At 35.4% G+C, this 16,789-nt stretch overlaps 1 protein-coding gene across 1 annotated transcript in view; it reads left to right on the forward strand.

Moving 5' to 3' along the window:
- The window catches only part of LOC107601022 (protocadherin-15-like), a 206,231-nt gene that overhangs the window by 177,736 nt on the left and 11,706 nt on the right, over positions 1 to 16,789 (forward strand). The window contains exons 25-30 of the mRNA XM_016293037.1: positions 3,103 to 3,212; positions 3,426 to 3,566; positions 6,189 to 6,316; positions 11,005 to 11,220; positions 12,435 to 12,523; positions 13,244 to 13,420. Of these exons, the coding sequence (XP_016148523.1) occupies positions 3,103 to 3,212; positions 3,426 to 3,566; positions 6,189 to 6,316; positions 11,005 to 11,220; positions 12,435 to 12,523; positions 13,244 to 13,420 (861 nt within the window). The remainder of the gene's footprint in view (positions 1 to 3,102; positions 3,213 to 3,425; positions 3,567 to 6,188; positions 6,317 to 11,004; positions 11,221 to 12,434; positions 12,524 to 13,243; positions 13,421 to 16,789) is intronic.

The following is a 16,789-nucleotide window of genomic DNA, read 5'->3' on the forward strand; positions in this document are numbered from 1 at the left end:
ATATGTATTTAATTAATTACTAAATTAAACATTTGTAATGTTAAAATATATTCTACTTAAAAATAAATAAATGCTGTTCTTTTCAACTTCATATAAGAATCCTGGAAAAAAAATGTTTCCACAAAATATTAAGGAGCAAAAACTGTTTTTAACGTAAGAACCAATATTAATAACTGAGCACCAATAATAATTTAGAAGCAGCTTATTGGAATTATTTATGAAGGATCATGTGATATTGAAGATATTGGAGTAATGATGCTCAAAATTCATCTTTGCATCACAGAAATAAATTACTTTTTAAAATATATTGAAATAGAAAATAGTTATTCCAAATTATAATAGTATTTCATAATATTACTGTTTTTACTGTATTTTTATAAAATAAATGCAGCCTTGGTAAGCATTAGATTCATTAAAAACATTCAAAAACCATAATGTTTCCAAAAATTTGACAGGTATATGCAAATAATAAAATGCTTAAATCTACCATGCATAGTTTGGTTAGAAAAGTAAAAAGAAATATATATTCTAACTCGTCGCTTCCACTGTTAACATTCTAGTTAATGCTGTGGCATAAAATGTCACTCTACATTATATGTAGAAGAGCTAAATAGACTGTGTGATTACACGGCTGTGTAAATGCAGTGAGAGTATAACAATGAGAAGATTACAGATGTGCTGATGAAGATAGTCATGAGCTATTGTGTGGGTCGGGAGTGTGCAGCAACTCATATCCATTAAAAAGATGCTCCTCTTTTTGTGTTTCCTCACTCCTGCACTGAGGTTCTGGCTATTTCTGTCCTCTGTGATTCCCATGGTAACCAGCGTGAAGCTGAGCATCGCGGAGATTTCAGCGTGACCTCGGCTCCTCGCTGTCAGTGTAGCGGTTGACTGCGGCAGCACCCTATTGTCTCAGAGACAGAGCAAAGCGCTTCACCCCATTTATGGTGCAGAGAAACCCAGGCAGTCAGCAGCTCTTTGTCGCGATCTCACTATGATGGCTGTATTTTGACTGTTGGACAAGAGACAAGAGTGTCATGCCCACCCACTTCTGACGGCTGGCGTGTGGTCCTCTCCTGTTCGAGAAAAAGCACAGAGGCTTTCACAACATCTGTGAGAGGAGTACAAGAACTGTGAAGGTTCATTCAGATAGACCTTCTGCTTTTTGTCCTTTCCTCCACCCAAACGCTTTACAGGAGCTTTGTTTCACTCTAAAACCACACAATAGTAATATTTTCTGCCATTTTTCATAAACGGACAGAGGTTGATACTTCTAATACAAGTGATGGGTAAAGATAATTGGTGTCATACATGTATGTACAATATTGTTTAAAAGATTAGGGGCGAAAAGATTTTTAAATGTTTTTCTTTAAGGCTGCATTTATTTGAACAAAATAAAGGAAATAGTAATATTGTTTCTATTTAAAATAACACACACACACACACACACACACACACATATATATATATATATATATATATATGTAATTTATTCCTGTGATGTAAAGCTGAATTTTCAGCATCGTTACTACAATCTTCAGTGTCACATGATCCCTCAGAAATCATTTTAATATGCTGATTTACATCTAATATGCTGAAACATTTTTTAACTTTAACATTTAAAAAAAAAAAAAGTATTTTTAGGATCCTCTGATGAATAGAAAGTCAGAAACAACAGTATTCATTTGAAATAAATATTTTGTAGCTATGTAAATGTTTACTGCCACTTTTGAATAATCAACGCATCCTTGATGAATAAAAGTGATAATTTCTCTCTCAAAAAATAAATAAAAACATACAGACCGCTAGGGCTGCACAATTAATCGGAATTAAATCGCAAAGGCAATAAATCGCGATTAGGCAGAAGCTGCGGTTGTCATGCGTATCTTTCAGTGAAGCACAGTTCTGTGATCAGCAGTAAATCTCCATCCGAAGGCCAGAGGGCACTCTCGCGCTGAAAATCCAAATATGCCCCGAAGAAGAAATCCAGGAAATGCCTATCGCTGCAGCTAAATAAACAGAAGATTTAACTGCTTTCATTGATTCAGCGTGATTAATAAACTCACGACTACGGCAATATATGGTTTATCTGAGTTATTATTATTATTATTATAATTTTCATCATAATAAAGTATATCTATAATGAAATGCTAATCGACATAGCCTTTATCACTGCTTAGAATACAATGAAATATTGTGTGCTTTAATTATTCTGTTTCAGAAGCCACATCATCCCACAGAAGGATTTATTTCAAACACTTGACTGACGTTATGAAGTGAGTTTGGAGTAAAAACATGTTATTAAATGTGGTATTTTCACGTGCTCTCAGATGGAGCAGCATTTACTACACAGAGCCGTAATTCACTGAGAAGATACGCAAACAGCTGTCCTTATCGCGAACGATTTCGTCGATTTCATAATCGATAAACGGTTATGAACGCGATTTTGCATAGCTTGTCAGAGAACTAGGCTCTGTGTAGTAAATGCTGCTCCATCTGAAAGCAGGTGATGGAGATTTACTACTAATCACAGAACCGGCTTTACTGACAAAATGTGCATGACAATCGCTATCAAATCCCTACAGACCACCAACTTCTGAACAGTAATGTATATGGTTTGAGTGCTTGACATCAACCACAAAAATGATTTTCCTTCCCCTTTAAAAGTGTATTTATTTTTCTAACCAAACTAGTTTTAACATTTTATTATTTGCATTAAACATTGTTTTCATTAGAACAGACCTCTGACCCTTCAGTTGAGAATCGCTGGCCTCAGAGGTCAGCTCATGTTGTAGACAAAAGCTTTAGAAATGGATTTTCCTTAGACCCGTGATTCATGTGTATTGCTTTTAAATACAGTAATTAAACCCTTTCACTTCTTAAAGCAAAGTCCTTCTATTCTTTCTGCACTTTCTGTAGGTCTTATGTGGAGGTGGAGGGCCTATTGAACTGCTCTGATGTTTATACAATAGTCAACAGGAAACTGACATTTATGTCACAGTATCTGCGCTGGAACTGACAGTTCTCAGTTCTGACACACTCAGCTGTGTGTTGTTTAAATGCTGAATGAAGTTTGTCATTTGCTCTGCTTTATTTCTGCAGGTTTAGTCCGGTGAGTGAGAGCGCTCCTGTCGGGACGCCTGTGGGAATGATTCTGGCCGCAGCCGTCAACACCACTGTCTTTTACTCCATAGTGAGCGGAAATGAAGGAGGTGAGTTTTCACTCTGAAGAGAATTCCCTAAACCTGTGTGCAAATGTGATTCTTTGACACAAAACGGAATAAAATGTAGAACTAAGCAGCGCATTGTTTTCCTGGTTGAGTTGGACTGCAGATGATTAGTGAATAAGATACAACCCTGAATTACTAGTCATCATTGGAGTTAAAGGCGCTGTGAACCGTTCTCTGATCAGTTTGTGTTTGCAGGTGAGTTCATGGTCAATAACCGCACTGGGATCATCTACACAAATAACCTTCTGGACTACGAGAGCGTGACCAGTTATGTGCTCCGCGTGCAGGCCGACTCCCTCGCTATCATCCTCGCCAGTCTGCGCGCTCCCTCCAAAAGTAAGAACAACACTGAAGCACACTTCATCTTTTCTAAGAATTTTATTTGAGGACTTTACAGCTTTAGAGTGAAATAAATGACAGATACAAAACATTTTATGCTGATATATATACAGACACATATGACCACACATTTCAAATGAAATTCTAAACCTCATGAAAACCTGACATTATTTTTCTTTTTTATCATATTTGGGGTGAAATAAGAAATTGAAGCCAATTTTTAAGACTATTACAATTTTTTAATGGAGACGTTATTTTCATAACCATTAAGCACATTACCCTCCATATGCATATTACTATAATGCATTCTTTACAAAAATCTTTTGTAATATTATAAATGTCTTTATTATCACTTTTGATCAATTTAAAGCATCATTGCTAAATAAAAGTATTAATTTCTATTGCAAGTGTATAATGTTAGAAAAGCTTTTTATTTCAGATACAGTAAATGCTGATTTTTGGATCTTTTTATTCATCAAATAATCCTGAAAAAATGTACTGAACTGTTTTAAATAATAATAATAATAATAATAAATGTTTCTTGAAGCAGCATAATAGAATGATTTCTGAAGGATCATGTGACTGGAGTAATGATGCTGAAAATTTAGCTTTGATCACAGGAATAAATTGCATTTGAAAATGTATTCAAATAGAAAGCAGTTATTTTTATTAGTAAAAATATTTCACAATATTACTGCTTTTGGATAAAATAAATGCAGGCTTGGTGAGCAGAAGATAATTCTTTGGAAAAAAAAAACATAAAAAATCTGACTGGTAGTGCATTTGTTTTTAGGTATGAGGTTTAGCCGTTAAACTAATTTACATGATTTCTTTATTTAAAATGTTGATTTGTAATCATAAAGAGCCTCGCCTACTACATTATTAAAATAGGATAATGAAACTGAACTTGCTATTTGGCAAAATATTAGTTCATTATTGTAACTGGTTATTGTTATTTATTGTTTAAAATAATAACAGCAATAGGATAAACCACAACCTTTAATTATGGAAATGTCACTGTACTGCAGATCACCAGCTCTCATGCATGTGCTGAATCTCAGTTAGAGCAGGAGTTATTGGAAAGGTCATAAGTGTAGAGCTCATGCAGTTTATTGAGGTTGAAAGATAGACAGCACAGGTAGAGCAGAGCACATCTCCCTCTTCCTGTGAGAGGTCTGATCTTCCTCCAGCGGTCTGTGTACATTAAAACTGCATAGATGTGTGCTGAAGGACGAGAGCAGAATACAGCTCAGATCGCTTTAAGATGAACACAGAAACACACACGCATACATTGAATTACAAAGCAATGTTAATGAAATGCATCCATTTTAGAGGAGTGGCTTTTTGTGTGTGGCTCTATGTGCTTATTTTACACCCTTTTGTGGTCTTACTGTGTACGATTTTTCAGTGCATGCCCAAAATCTAATAACTTGCTCTGCCTCTGAAACAACTTTTTATTATTGACAGTGTCAACTTTTAATTTAAAACCCTGATTTGATCGTGCTTTCAGTTGTCAATAAAAGTGTTGTATTCTCAGTCCAGTTTGAAGAGGTGATTCCCTGCTGGCAAGATTTGGGTTTTAATAAAAGGTCTGGGTTTTAATAAAAGTTTTCTGTCTATGCAGCAGAATTGTGTTTTTTTTTTTTTTATCTGTGCTACATGACTAGAGAAAACAGAGACAAAGGGACATACATGACAAAAAAAACACATTGTTTATATACTAACCTACATTGTAACAATACAAAGCTGGTTGAAATTTGGCAAACTTTAACACATTTAGGCTTTATCCATTCTGCAGATTTCCTCCCAAAATTGAGTGGGAAATGTTTTCTGGTCCTGCAAATGACAAAGTATAATGTCCACTGGGATATGTCGAGTAAAGAGGCTTCCTAAAAATGTGGGTGTTTCAGTAGATTAATAGGAGTCTTCCAAAACTGATTGCAAACTCAAAATCAGGCCCATATTTCACGATTCAATCAAATCCCAGTGGATGCAAAAATCCCGTCCTACATTTTTTGTTGTTGTTGTTCAATGTGTTTCTCATTGAATATTCACTCAGAGATAAGCCACATTACAGAAATAAAATGGGTTGCAAACTCCATTTCATGTTAAATTTAAAGTTCATTGAGCACATCACAAGCCTTTGATAGGAAAACTGTACAAATCACAAACATGAGAGAGAGAGAGAGTGTGTGTGTGTGTGTGTGCATTTGTCCTGCCATGTGTCTTGTTTTAACTTTGATGTAAATTTTGTTGTACATAACAGGACTGGCACACCTTCTCTCTCTCGCTTCCCCACCTGTTTTTCTTTTCTTCATTTCTTTCTTTTCTCTCTTATTAAGCTATGATATACAGCTCTTCATCTGCGCTTTCCCCTGTGTGTGCTTAGATCTACACCAGATGACTTTATATATTGTCGTTTAGTGCAGCAGAAGACAAATGTTTTCTGACAGAGCATATTTCTAACGTCTGCCACAGCGTGGAGGAGGGTTGCAGTGGCTGCGTGTGTTTACATTAACACTGGCTTTTTTATTCAAACTGTGACAAATAGGGATTATATTTCCATAAACTAAGGTCTGTTTCTTCTGTGTGCGTGTGTGTGTGTTTAAATATAACTAGCGAACACGGCGAAGGTATTTATCGACGTGCAGGATGAGAATGATCATCCTCCGGTCTTCACAAGGTCTCTTTATATCGGAGGAGTGACTGAAGACACTAAGACCTTCACCACAGTACTGAAAGTTGTGGTGAGTATATGTGTTATTTATTCCTAGGCAGCAGTGTAGGAACGAACTGAAATGTCATGTGGGCACATTATAAACCTTAGGCTGGAATCATGAATATTAATTAGGTGACATAACGCTCACCCTATAGTCCTGACTGATTTGTTGAAGGGAGGCAAGTGGGCACTTGCCATTGACAAAACAAACATTTGGTCTTTTTTTACTTATGCTAATGTCAGCCTTTGTGAAGAACACAAAAAGAGAAATTTTGAAGACTGTGCACATGTTTTGCAATGGCAGATTGTAGGGACCAAAAACGGACAAAACACTATAAAAATAGTTCATATATACTACATTTTACGTTTTTAAAATATGTTTATTTACTCGTAATCTCTGAAATACCTCTGAAATGTAATATGAAATTGTATTCAGCTTCTAAAATGTCCAGGTTTAGCAAGAGTTCAGATATGCAGGATGGAGGCATAACATTTTTTTTTTATTTCCTTCTTTGTTCCACAGAGAAATCTATAAGCGTAAACGTTTGAACCAACTTAATGAATAATAATTGAAGATTCATATATCATATACTGTACATTTGAAATAGTTTTGAAAAAATCTTATGCTTACTAAGGATACATTTGTTTATTTAAAAATACAGTGGGGCAAAAAAGTATTTAGTCAGCCACCAATTGAAACAGTAATATTGTAAAATATTATTGCAATTTAATTTTAATATATTTTAAAATGTAATTTATTCCTGTGGTGCAATACTGAATTTTCAACAGCCATTACTCCAGTCTTCAATGCCACTTGATACTTCAGAGATCATTCTAATTTCTAAATTTGTTTAAACTTGCCTCTAAATATGGCATTGCATTAACTGTAGAATCATAATATTAAATATGATTTGTTGTGTTTTCAAATTTAGAGTGGTAGTGCTGTTAAGCACAATACCAGCAGAATACACTGGAACAATAGTGATTCATGGGGTTTGAAATGTTCTGCTGGTGTTGGTGTCTGCAGTACATTATATTTCATTTTTACAGTGAAGAACATGCTGTTCACATCCTGACACACCTGTCAACACTAGAGTACAATCTCTCTCTCGCTGTTCAAATCTGCTCACCTCCCCCCACATCTTAGTAACTGTGCTTAGACAGTTTCTTTCTCCATTCGGACAATGTGGAAGACAAGTGACGGACCCCTGTAAAGTACCCACCGGGATCTGTGTGTTAGGCTACCGCAAGGTGACCGTTATCTCATAAATTGAGTCTTTTAACAACTATAAAAAGCATTAAGGCATACAATCTGATGATATATGGGGATTATTACATTTCTAGGTCATCACTGAAGTGGAAGCTGTGGAGCTTTTGTATTTAATTCTCTATTTCTTCCAGCAAGGCTTTTGAAGTGATAGTTCGGTCAAAATGTTTGTTTTTTTTTATTACATTTAAAGTATTCTAGTCTCTAGTTCTTTTATATAACCAGTAGTTCTGTCGATTTCATGCATTAGTTTTAGGGGTCAACGATTATTGGCCTGGCCGATTATCGGCGCCGATATTAAGCATTTTTATGATTATCGGTATCGGTCATTTTCAAAACCGAATCGCCAATAAAATAACTTAATTTTCGCTATTTGGCTCTGATGCAGCCTGTCAGAACTCACCACTCTGTGGCCTAAAGCAGTCTCCGCCCACCGCTCATCTGATTTGTTGGGAGTCACGAGTCCGACCAATCAATGCGGAATTCACTCTCGCTCCAAAAGCACTTGCTAACTGCAGCTGCTTCAGTGATCACGCATCAGTTGTCTCTCAAAGGTAAGGCAGCAGCAGACCTTGCTTAAGTTGCAATAGATCCCAATCCACTAATGTTACACTGAAGTTGCAAAACACCTCAATATTATCTATGATTTCCACGATGCGGACGGAATCGCGGAATCCAGTCATATAAATGGAATTTACTGCATGACGCGGAATGTCACGGAATTTGTCAAAGTTTGGATGAATTAATCAAAAGTAGGTCAGTACACTTAAATAGAGGCGCAATATGGACTAGTATCTTTAAATATTAAGCCGCAAAAATACAATTTAAATATGGATCCAGCATGTTCTGCGTGTCTCTGTGTATGTAAATGGCACAGACGTTTTGTTTTCTACACATACAAAGTGTGCGACGCTCGCGCTGATTTCAGCTTCTGTCGTATCACTACATGAGGACATAAATCCATAAACAACATCTCCAGAACTGCTCTGACTCCCTCTGAGAGTCACTTCATGAGCATTTGACAGTTTCATTTGAGTAAAACTATCTTCATATCATTTACATAGACCTACAGAAACAAGTTCCTCAGGGCAACCTGTCAAAATATAAGTTCGGGTTAGCTTAATGAAATTATCAGAAATATATTTCTGTGGTGCAGTATGATGTAAATACTACTCGGGGATGAAAGTTTTTGAATTGAGTTTCCGTCAATTGGAAAAAATGAGGGGAAAAGAAACATGTAGCACATTGTTGTTGTTCTGGCAATTTGTTGGTAGCATAATCTGATAGGTAGCATTATTTGTCAGAACACCAGCACACCAAAAATCCTCCCCGCCACGGCTGCAGCTTCTCACTGACAACATAACACCGCTCGCATTATTCACAGTCGGGTTATTAGCAGAGAACAGAGCTGGTCTTGAATTTCAGGCACAGGATTGCGGCTATTAATAATAATTCTACTCATTCCCGCAGGTTCCGCGCTTATAACGTGATGACAGATGACGTAACATATCATTTGCACATGCTTTTGAGTCTTGAGAAGTCTTGAGCCCACAGATAAGGAGAGTGACAGATTTTAATAATTATTCAAGGAGTTTGCAAATGTGATATTGATTTAATACAACAGTTCAATAAACACATACTGCCTGATTTTGTCCTACTTCATCAACGAAAATAGTTCCAAATAAAGTAACAGCTCAGCCGCTGCGCATCCCTAAAAGCACAGCGGTGTTTCATTCATGAATGAAAGTACGTTTTTGAACGAATCTAGTCAGTGATTCATGATTACCCATTCATAAAGACAGTCACTTGCTTCATTCCTGAATGAATTAGCCGTTCAAACGAATCAATTGAATGAATGATTCAGTGATAAAATCCGTGATTTGCCGCAACCTGCTGGCAGTTTCAGTTTCATTTTTAGGTATAATTGCAGTTATTTAAATCATTTAATATTTCTGTATTCAAATTTTTATTTAAAACATTAATCTCCACATTAATTTATTAATTTAATTGCACTCATGCCACCTCTGAGCCTCATTGAATGTCTGAAAATGTACCTACAAGCCACTTGTGTGTTCTTCTGTGCCACCTCTGTAGTACAAATACATTTTTCATTAATACTAATTTCATGATTGGTAACTTATTTGTCTTATTCTACTTCTTATTATATTGTTTTAAATAGAAATGTTAAAAAGCTTATAAGCATAAGTATTTGAATTTGACAGATGAAAATTATGCCATTGCAAAGGTAAAAAATAAAATGCCCCTGTAAATCACTTCACCTCGTATTAGGAAGACTAATTTTTGATCAGAATTTTTGATTATTGATCAGAAGGTGCTCCTTAATTTTTTTTAAATTAGGAGGACAAGCACTCTTGATTACAAGAAGAAAAACACTGCTCTTAAACTGGGTGTGTGACAGGTATGGCTGAGGAATGGGGTTTGGCCGAGGAAAAATTCAGTCAAGATTTTTTATTCTTTTTGTGTTAACCCCTGACTACTACAACAATTATTACAACTTTAGTTTAAAAGAATAATCACACAATGCGCTATTTCTTCCATGTTTGAATTTGAATGGTAAACCCTTTGTTTGCCAAAAAATAAAGAGTTTAACTCTTTAAAATAAAGAGTTTACTGTGGGAGTACTACACTCAACCAACACCAGGGAAGGCAGTTTTTGTCAGAGCCCTTGTTATTCTTAATTTTGACATTAATTTTCATTTTTACACCAGACATATATATCGGTTCAAAATATCGGTTATCGGTCTACTTGATCTGTAATAATCGGTATCGGCATCGGCCTTGAAAAACACACATCAGTCGACCCCTAATTAGTTTGGTGCGATTGATTAAGGAAAAATAATGTGTTCAAGTTATTATTAGTACATTTATTGACGTATATTTATTTTAAGCAATAATTCAATAAACAAGTTAATATTGTTACGTTTTAGAAACAATATTGTCAAAACTCTCTGTTTTGTTCTATTTCCCAAGTGAAAATAGTTCCGAACAAAGCCACAGCAAGCAAGTCATTTTCTTGAAATCAGCTGTTTGAACAAATCGGTTGAATGAATGACTGAATGACTCATTCGTTAAGACAGTAACTTGCCGCCACCTACTGGTGATTTTAGTTTCATAATATCATATATCATATCATCATTTCATATTTCAATATTACTTTTTTAAATTAAAAAAATAATTAAAAAAAATAAAATACCTTTAACATTTATTATTTTTATTCAAGGTTGAATCTAAATATTTCTTTCTGAAGCTCTGTTTTTTTAATGTCTATTCAAAGCTTTTCTCATCTAACACAATAATGACTTTATCTTTTGGGGGGTAATTTTTCAGGGAAAATTGATGTGTGATACACTTGACAGACCTAATAACCAGATAATGTGAATTTCTCAAAATCATATTCGTTTTCATATATGTTTCTGCATGTGTATCAGGCTACAGATATCGACACGGGAAACTACAGTAAGATGGCCTACAGACTGATCACCCCCCCCTCACCCGAGGGGCAGGACAGTTTCGTCATTGAGCCGTACACTGGCGTCATCAAGAGCGCCATCATGTTCAGAAACATGCGCCGGTCCTACTTCAAGTTTGAGGTCATTGCCACAGACAACTATGGGGAGGGATTGAGCGGCAGGGCTGATGTGGTGGTGAGTGCATGTGACCTTTGACCTGTATGTTTGTTCATACACCTCATGCAAAACCATGATTCGAACACAAAACAGAACACGTCACTTTGAGAAATGACATTTTCTCTCATTCCTCTGGTTATGCAAAATGAATGTTTGGGGTTCAAATCAAATCACTGACTGAATAATTTTAAAAGTGTCTAAATTGCATAACAACAATCAGCACTGTTATTAAGGGAAAATATCTCTCCAGAGTGTCGATTTAGTTTGGTAAATACATTATGTTTGAATAAATGTTTGCTTGCGGGAGTGCATATGGTATTTGTGCACTACTTAGTGCAGTAATGAATATATAAATAAACTGTTTTTGTGTCAGCTGAATTATTTATCTCCTGAAGTGTTGCAGCCAGTGACTTGTGCAATTCCTGGAAATCTCTTGGCTAATGAACGTCAAATAAAATAAGAGGGATTTTGGAACTGATGTGTGCATAAGGGTTTTAAACATCATGTCAATAATGTTTGCGTCATTTTCAATTTCCACTAGCAGTAGAATTTTGTGCTGGTATAGAAAGTGATTCTGAAAGCATTCATTCGGATGCTGTACCCTTATTGACCAACTGAATTAAAGACCATTACAACCACAAATAGCACTTTAAAGCTGGATGGTATACAGTGGGGTCTAACTCACAAAGTGTGAACATTTTTCAGTTTAATAATTTTTTTATTGCAAATTACACCATCATAAAAAGTCTGTGGTCAGTAAGATTTTTAAATGTTTTTGAAAATAGTCTTGCTAATTGCTCACCATAATAAATCATCATAAATGCTCACCATGGTTGCATGTATTTGATCAAAAATACAGTAAATAACCAGATGGTAATCCAGTGCTTCAGTGGAAGCAAGAACACCTGACCATTTATGTCATAAAATTTCCCAAAATATTACAACTGTTGATTTATATTCAGGTTTAAATTAGATTTATAATTGTGTTTTAGTTGTGATGCTTTAAACAGCAAAAATGGTTGCAAAAATCTTTATGAATCTGCCTGGTAACAGTAAATGTTTGCTTGAAATTATCATTCCTCTGATTTAAAAAAAAATCACTCTTAAGCCATTTTGGAGAAAATATAATATCATCATGCTGAAACTTTTTTTTGTTTTTTTTAGCTCTGTCACCTGTGCATATAAACATGAATCAAATCCTCTGTCTCTTTCGTATTCTGTGTGGGTTGTAGGTGTCCGTTGTCAATGCCTTGGACATGCAGGTTGTGGTCTCTAATGTGCCGCCCACTGTGGTGGAGGAGAATAAAGAGCAGCTGATTAGGTGAGAATTCCTCCCTCGGTGTGTTTCTCTGCACTGCTGCTTTCCTTGAGTGGCATTTAAGTGTTTCCTGCACTGTCAGCAGCCTTTGTTTTCCCACTTGCTTTGATTTTAAAAGGCCATCTCAATTGTTAAAACACAGAATTGAGCTCAAATGACAAATTTCAATAAGCAAAATAGAACCACTTTGCTCAGTAGATTGCAGAATAATCATAATAAAATACTAAATGATTGCTTTTTTAAAACTAGTCAGGTGTATATATTGCAAAGTTAGAAGACCGTAAAATTTCATTTATTCAGTGTTCTGTATGCTTCACGCACGAGTTATAGGAAGAATTCACAAACTGTTATATTTCGAAATCAAAAGAAAAAAGCTATTATATTTATATCACTATCACCTTAATGTGAAAAGTCACATTATTTAAATATTTAAGCATTTATTATAACTGTTTTACTTATTGATGCTGATTTTTATAAAAAAAATGATAGCCATGATCATTAATGGAAAATAATCCGTGATACTGTATAATGTGAAATACATGAATAAAATTAACTTATGTGTCAAAATTTTGTGAGATTCACCCTTTAGGTTTAGCAAAAATAGATTGTTTTCAGTGCTTTTTTTTTTTATTAGATTGTAAAGTAGAAGTATCAGAAATTAAGTAAGTGGGTTTTTCATTTTAATGTTTGAAGTAGATAAAGTAATTTAATTTCCCCCCCCAGTATTTTGGAGCGCTACGTGCAAGATCAGATCCCTGGTGCTAAAGTGATAGTGGAATCGATTGGCCCTCGGCGGCACGGAGAAGGTTATGAACTTGAGGACTACACCAAATCAGACCTGCAGGTGTACGCCATCGACCCTCTCACCAACAGAGCCATCTCCAGACAAGAGCTCTTCAAGTAAGCCAAACACACAGCCACTCCTGACACCTTTAACAAACATTTGGAAAAAGGGGGAAAAGTCAGAGCCTTGTCCTCTGTGCTACAGTATATGGTGCTGACATGACATTTCGGGTTTAAATCTGGCTTGCAACATTTTCCCTCCTCATCTTACTATCACTGCTTGATCTTGGTCTTCTGTGCAAAACAACTCGTCTTCAAAATCATTTAAACAGCCTGAACATCTAGTTGACTAATTGTTATTATATCTGTATATAAGAAAAAATCTAAATAAACTCTTGCCATCACAACATATCTCTAGTCTACACAATAGTGGCAAAAAAGTAAAGGAGAAAAAGGAAATGAACTGGCTTTGTGAACAGCTGTTCTACAGGAAGCACCTGTCCTCCTCGGTCTAGAGGAGAAAAGCCCCCTGAAGTCCAGACACACAGCAATATGCTCATTTAAACTCTGCTGTGCCCCGTGACTCAGCAGGGAGACGCGTCTGTCACTGGGATCCAACACAAGTCATCAGGATTCTGTTCAAATATGTGTTTACTGAGCCAACACACATCTCATTCATATTCACAAGCACAGGAGATCACAGACCACCTGCCTTATTCTGCCTTTCTAGACACACTTCTTACTCTTATACATGTTTTATTTTGTTCACTGTTAGATGTGTTCTGCTCCTGTTTGTATCTCTACCAAAGCAGAGCAGCTGCCCAGATGAAAATGTTATGCCTTAGAGGTTACTGGTAACATTTCTTTAGAGAAATAAAGACATAAATGAAACCATTGTTGACATACTGCACAGTAAGAGAGCATTTGCAAGAATTTGATGTGAAATGTTTTAGCTCGTATTAAAATCTATGACTATTTAATTGTATTTAATTTGTTGAGATCCTGATAGATTTAAGATCGCATGTAAGGGTCGAAGGCAAAAAATCTGAGAAATTCCAGCAGAATTCTCCATTTAATATATTTATTGTTTAACAGAACCAACTGAGATATTCAAAGAAAAGATATTGTAGTATTGTTGTTGTTGTTGTTGTTTGTTCAACCTCTGTCACTCTGAAATCTCATTCATACATCAGATTTGAACTGATTTTGTTGTCTATGATGCCGAGCTGCAAATGAATTTTGAGAGCCATGAAACCATTGTTATTTTTACATTTTCACTTAAAATTTTATTTTAGGTTGTAGTCGTTTTGTTATGTGATTTTATTATTATTATTATATAGCTTTATTTCTATTTTAGTTTCAGTAATTTCTCTAGAAAATAAAATTATTTACTCATTATTTCAGTTAATTTTCTAAAGTTGTTGAGATCATTTCATTCAACAATTGAACTATTTAACAACTCCTTTTTTTCCTTGCACGAAACTATTGTCTTACAAAGACCACTTTCTTTAAAATTTAATTTTAGGTTGTAGTCGTTTTATGTGATTTTATTATTATTATTATATAGCTTTATTTCTATTTTAGTTTCAGTAATTTCTCTAGAAAATAAAATTATTTACTCATTATTTCAGTTAATTTTCTAAAGTTGTTGAGATCATTTCAGTCAACAATTGAACTATTTAACAACTCCTTTTTTTCCTTGCACGAAACTATTGTCTTACAAAGACCACTTTCTCTTGGAAGTGTATGGAAAAAAGGACAATCCTCTTTTGTGTTTCATGGAAGAAAAATACAAGTTTGGAAGAACATGAGGTAGACTAAATGATTCATTTTCATTTTTGACTGAACTTTGCCTTTAAAGAGATCTCATTTGCAATTTTACTTTGTTACAGATGAGGACATATTATTTTGTGTGGATATTATCTGTCTCAATTTGACTCTGGGGACATGCTGTTCTTCAGACTGTGTGTTTGTTTGTTTGTTTGTTTGTTTGTGTGTATGTACCTTCCTCACTGAGAACAGCCGACTGCTGAGTTTTTTTCCAGCCTTCTCCTTTCATATGTTTTGCTGGAGACAAGGTTGTTTTCTGGTGTCTCAGGTCATAGAACTCAAAATCTGCTTCTCGAAGCTTTACACTCTGTGCTGTACCTCAGCATTCACAAAAGTTCCCCCTCACAAAACTCGTTTCTTTCTCCAGAATTCATCTGGTCACTCTCAGTGGTGTTTTGTATGGATGAATCCAGCCATCCTGCTGGTTCGAAGCCCATTGACTCTGAAATGCGCTAAAAACAGGCAGCCATTGTTGAGCACGTTCACACTGCGTGTCTGTAACAGTGTGAGTTAACCCATGCTGTTTCTCTTCCTCCACAACAGGGATGCGATTCAAAGAGATGAAGGGCTTGTGGGTAAAACCAGGGGTTAAACCTGGATCTAACAATCTGAAATGATGTTCCAGCGTCTTTGATTAAGAAAAGAAACAAAATATTGGCAGTTTGTTCATCACTCCTTTCGGTTTCCTGTGTGCTTCAGTCCAGCTTGAGTCTGTTCCGTTCCTTTTCCATTTAGTGAACCAGCACATACCATCCTGATATATAAATCTATATACACATATGCTATTTCAGCTTTACTTCAAATACTGGAAACTATTTTCCTTGCACTATTTTCCAAACCATTGTATGTCTTACAATGACTTGGAATAGAGTGCATGAGTCACGTATTTTGTGGTTCTTTTTGGAGCTCTGGGAATTGTGTGGAGAAAAGAAGGACATTCTTCTTTTGTGTTTTATGGAAGAAAAAATGTATATAGGTTTGGAAGAACATGAGGGAGACTGAATGGTCAATTTTCATTTTTGATTTAATTGTGCATTTAGAAAGATCTCATTTGTGGTTTTTCTATGTTACAGATGAGGACAGATGAGTGATTTTGTGTGTGTGTGTGTGTGTGTGTGGACATTTATTTTAATTTTATTTTATTTGTGTGAGTAAGTGTGAGTCCAGTAATCAGCTTGGAAAAAACCTATTCTTTTGATTTTGTTATTCAGTTAAACGCCATAAACACTTGTTAAATGTTATGGCAGTCTGACTGAAAAATGAAAATTGAGTATAAAACAACACTGTTGGGACAAAAACAGTGAGGCTTTTTTCAATGATTGAGGATTTTTCAATATCATCTTTTGTGTTTCACAGAAGAAAGAAAGTAAAGTCAACTGGATTGAGCTGATGGAACGTGGAGAGCAAAATTTACAGGTTTAAATTCAGAATAGCAACAGAGTTACTCAGTTCACCTTGAAAATCAAAATCTATTCACCCTCATTTCTTTAAAGTTGAAAGGGAAACTCTTCAGATGCTGTGGAGCTCATATACACATGGTTTTGTAGGTCTGTTTGACCACATAGATCAAACACACAGTCTTTCATCAGTCTTTAAACCTGGATAATCGATTGTGTTTGAACAGTCCTGTTTACTAGGTGCTTCTGTTGAAGTGTT

The sequence above is a fragment of the Sinocyclocheilus grahami genome, unplaced genomic scaffold (assembly GCF_001515645.1).
Source record: "Sinocyclocheilus grahami isolate Dianchi unplaced genomic scaffold, SAMN03320097.WGS_v1.1 scaffold297.1, whole genome shotgun sequence".
In the NCBI taxonomy this organism is placed as follows: domain Eukaryota; kingdom Metazoa; phylum Chordata; class Actinopteri; order Cypriniformes; family Cyprinidae; genus Sinocyclocheilus; species Sinocyclocheilus grahami.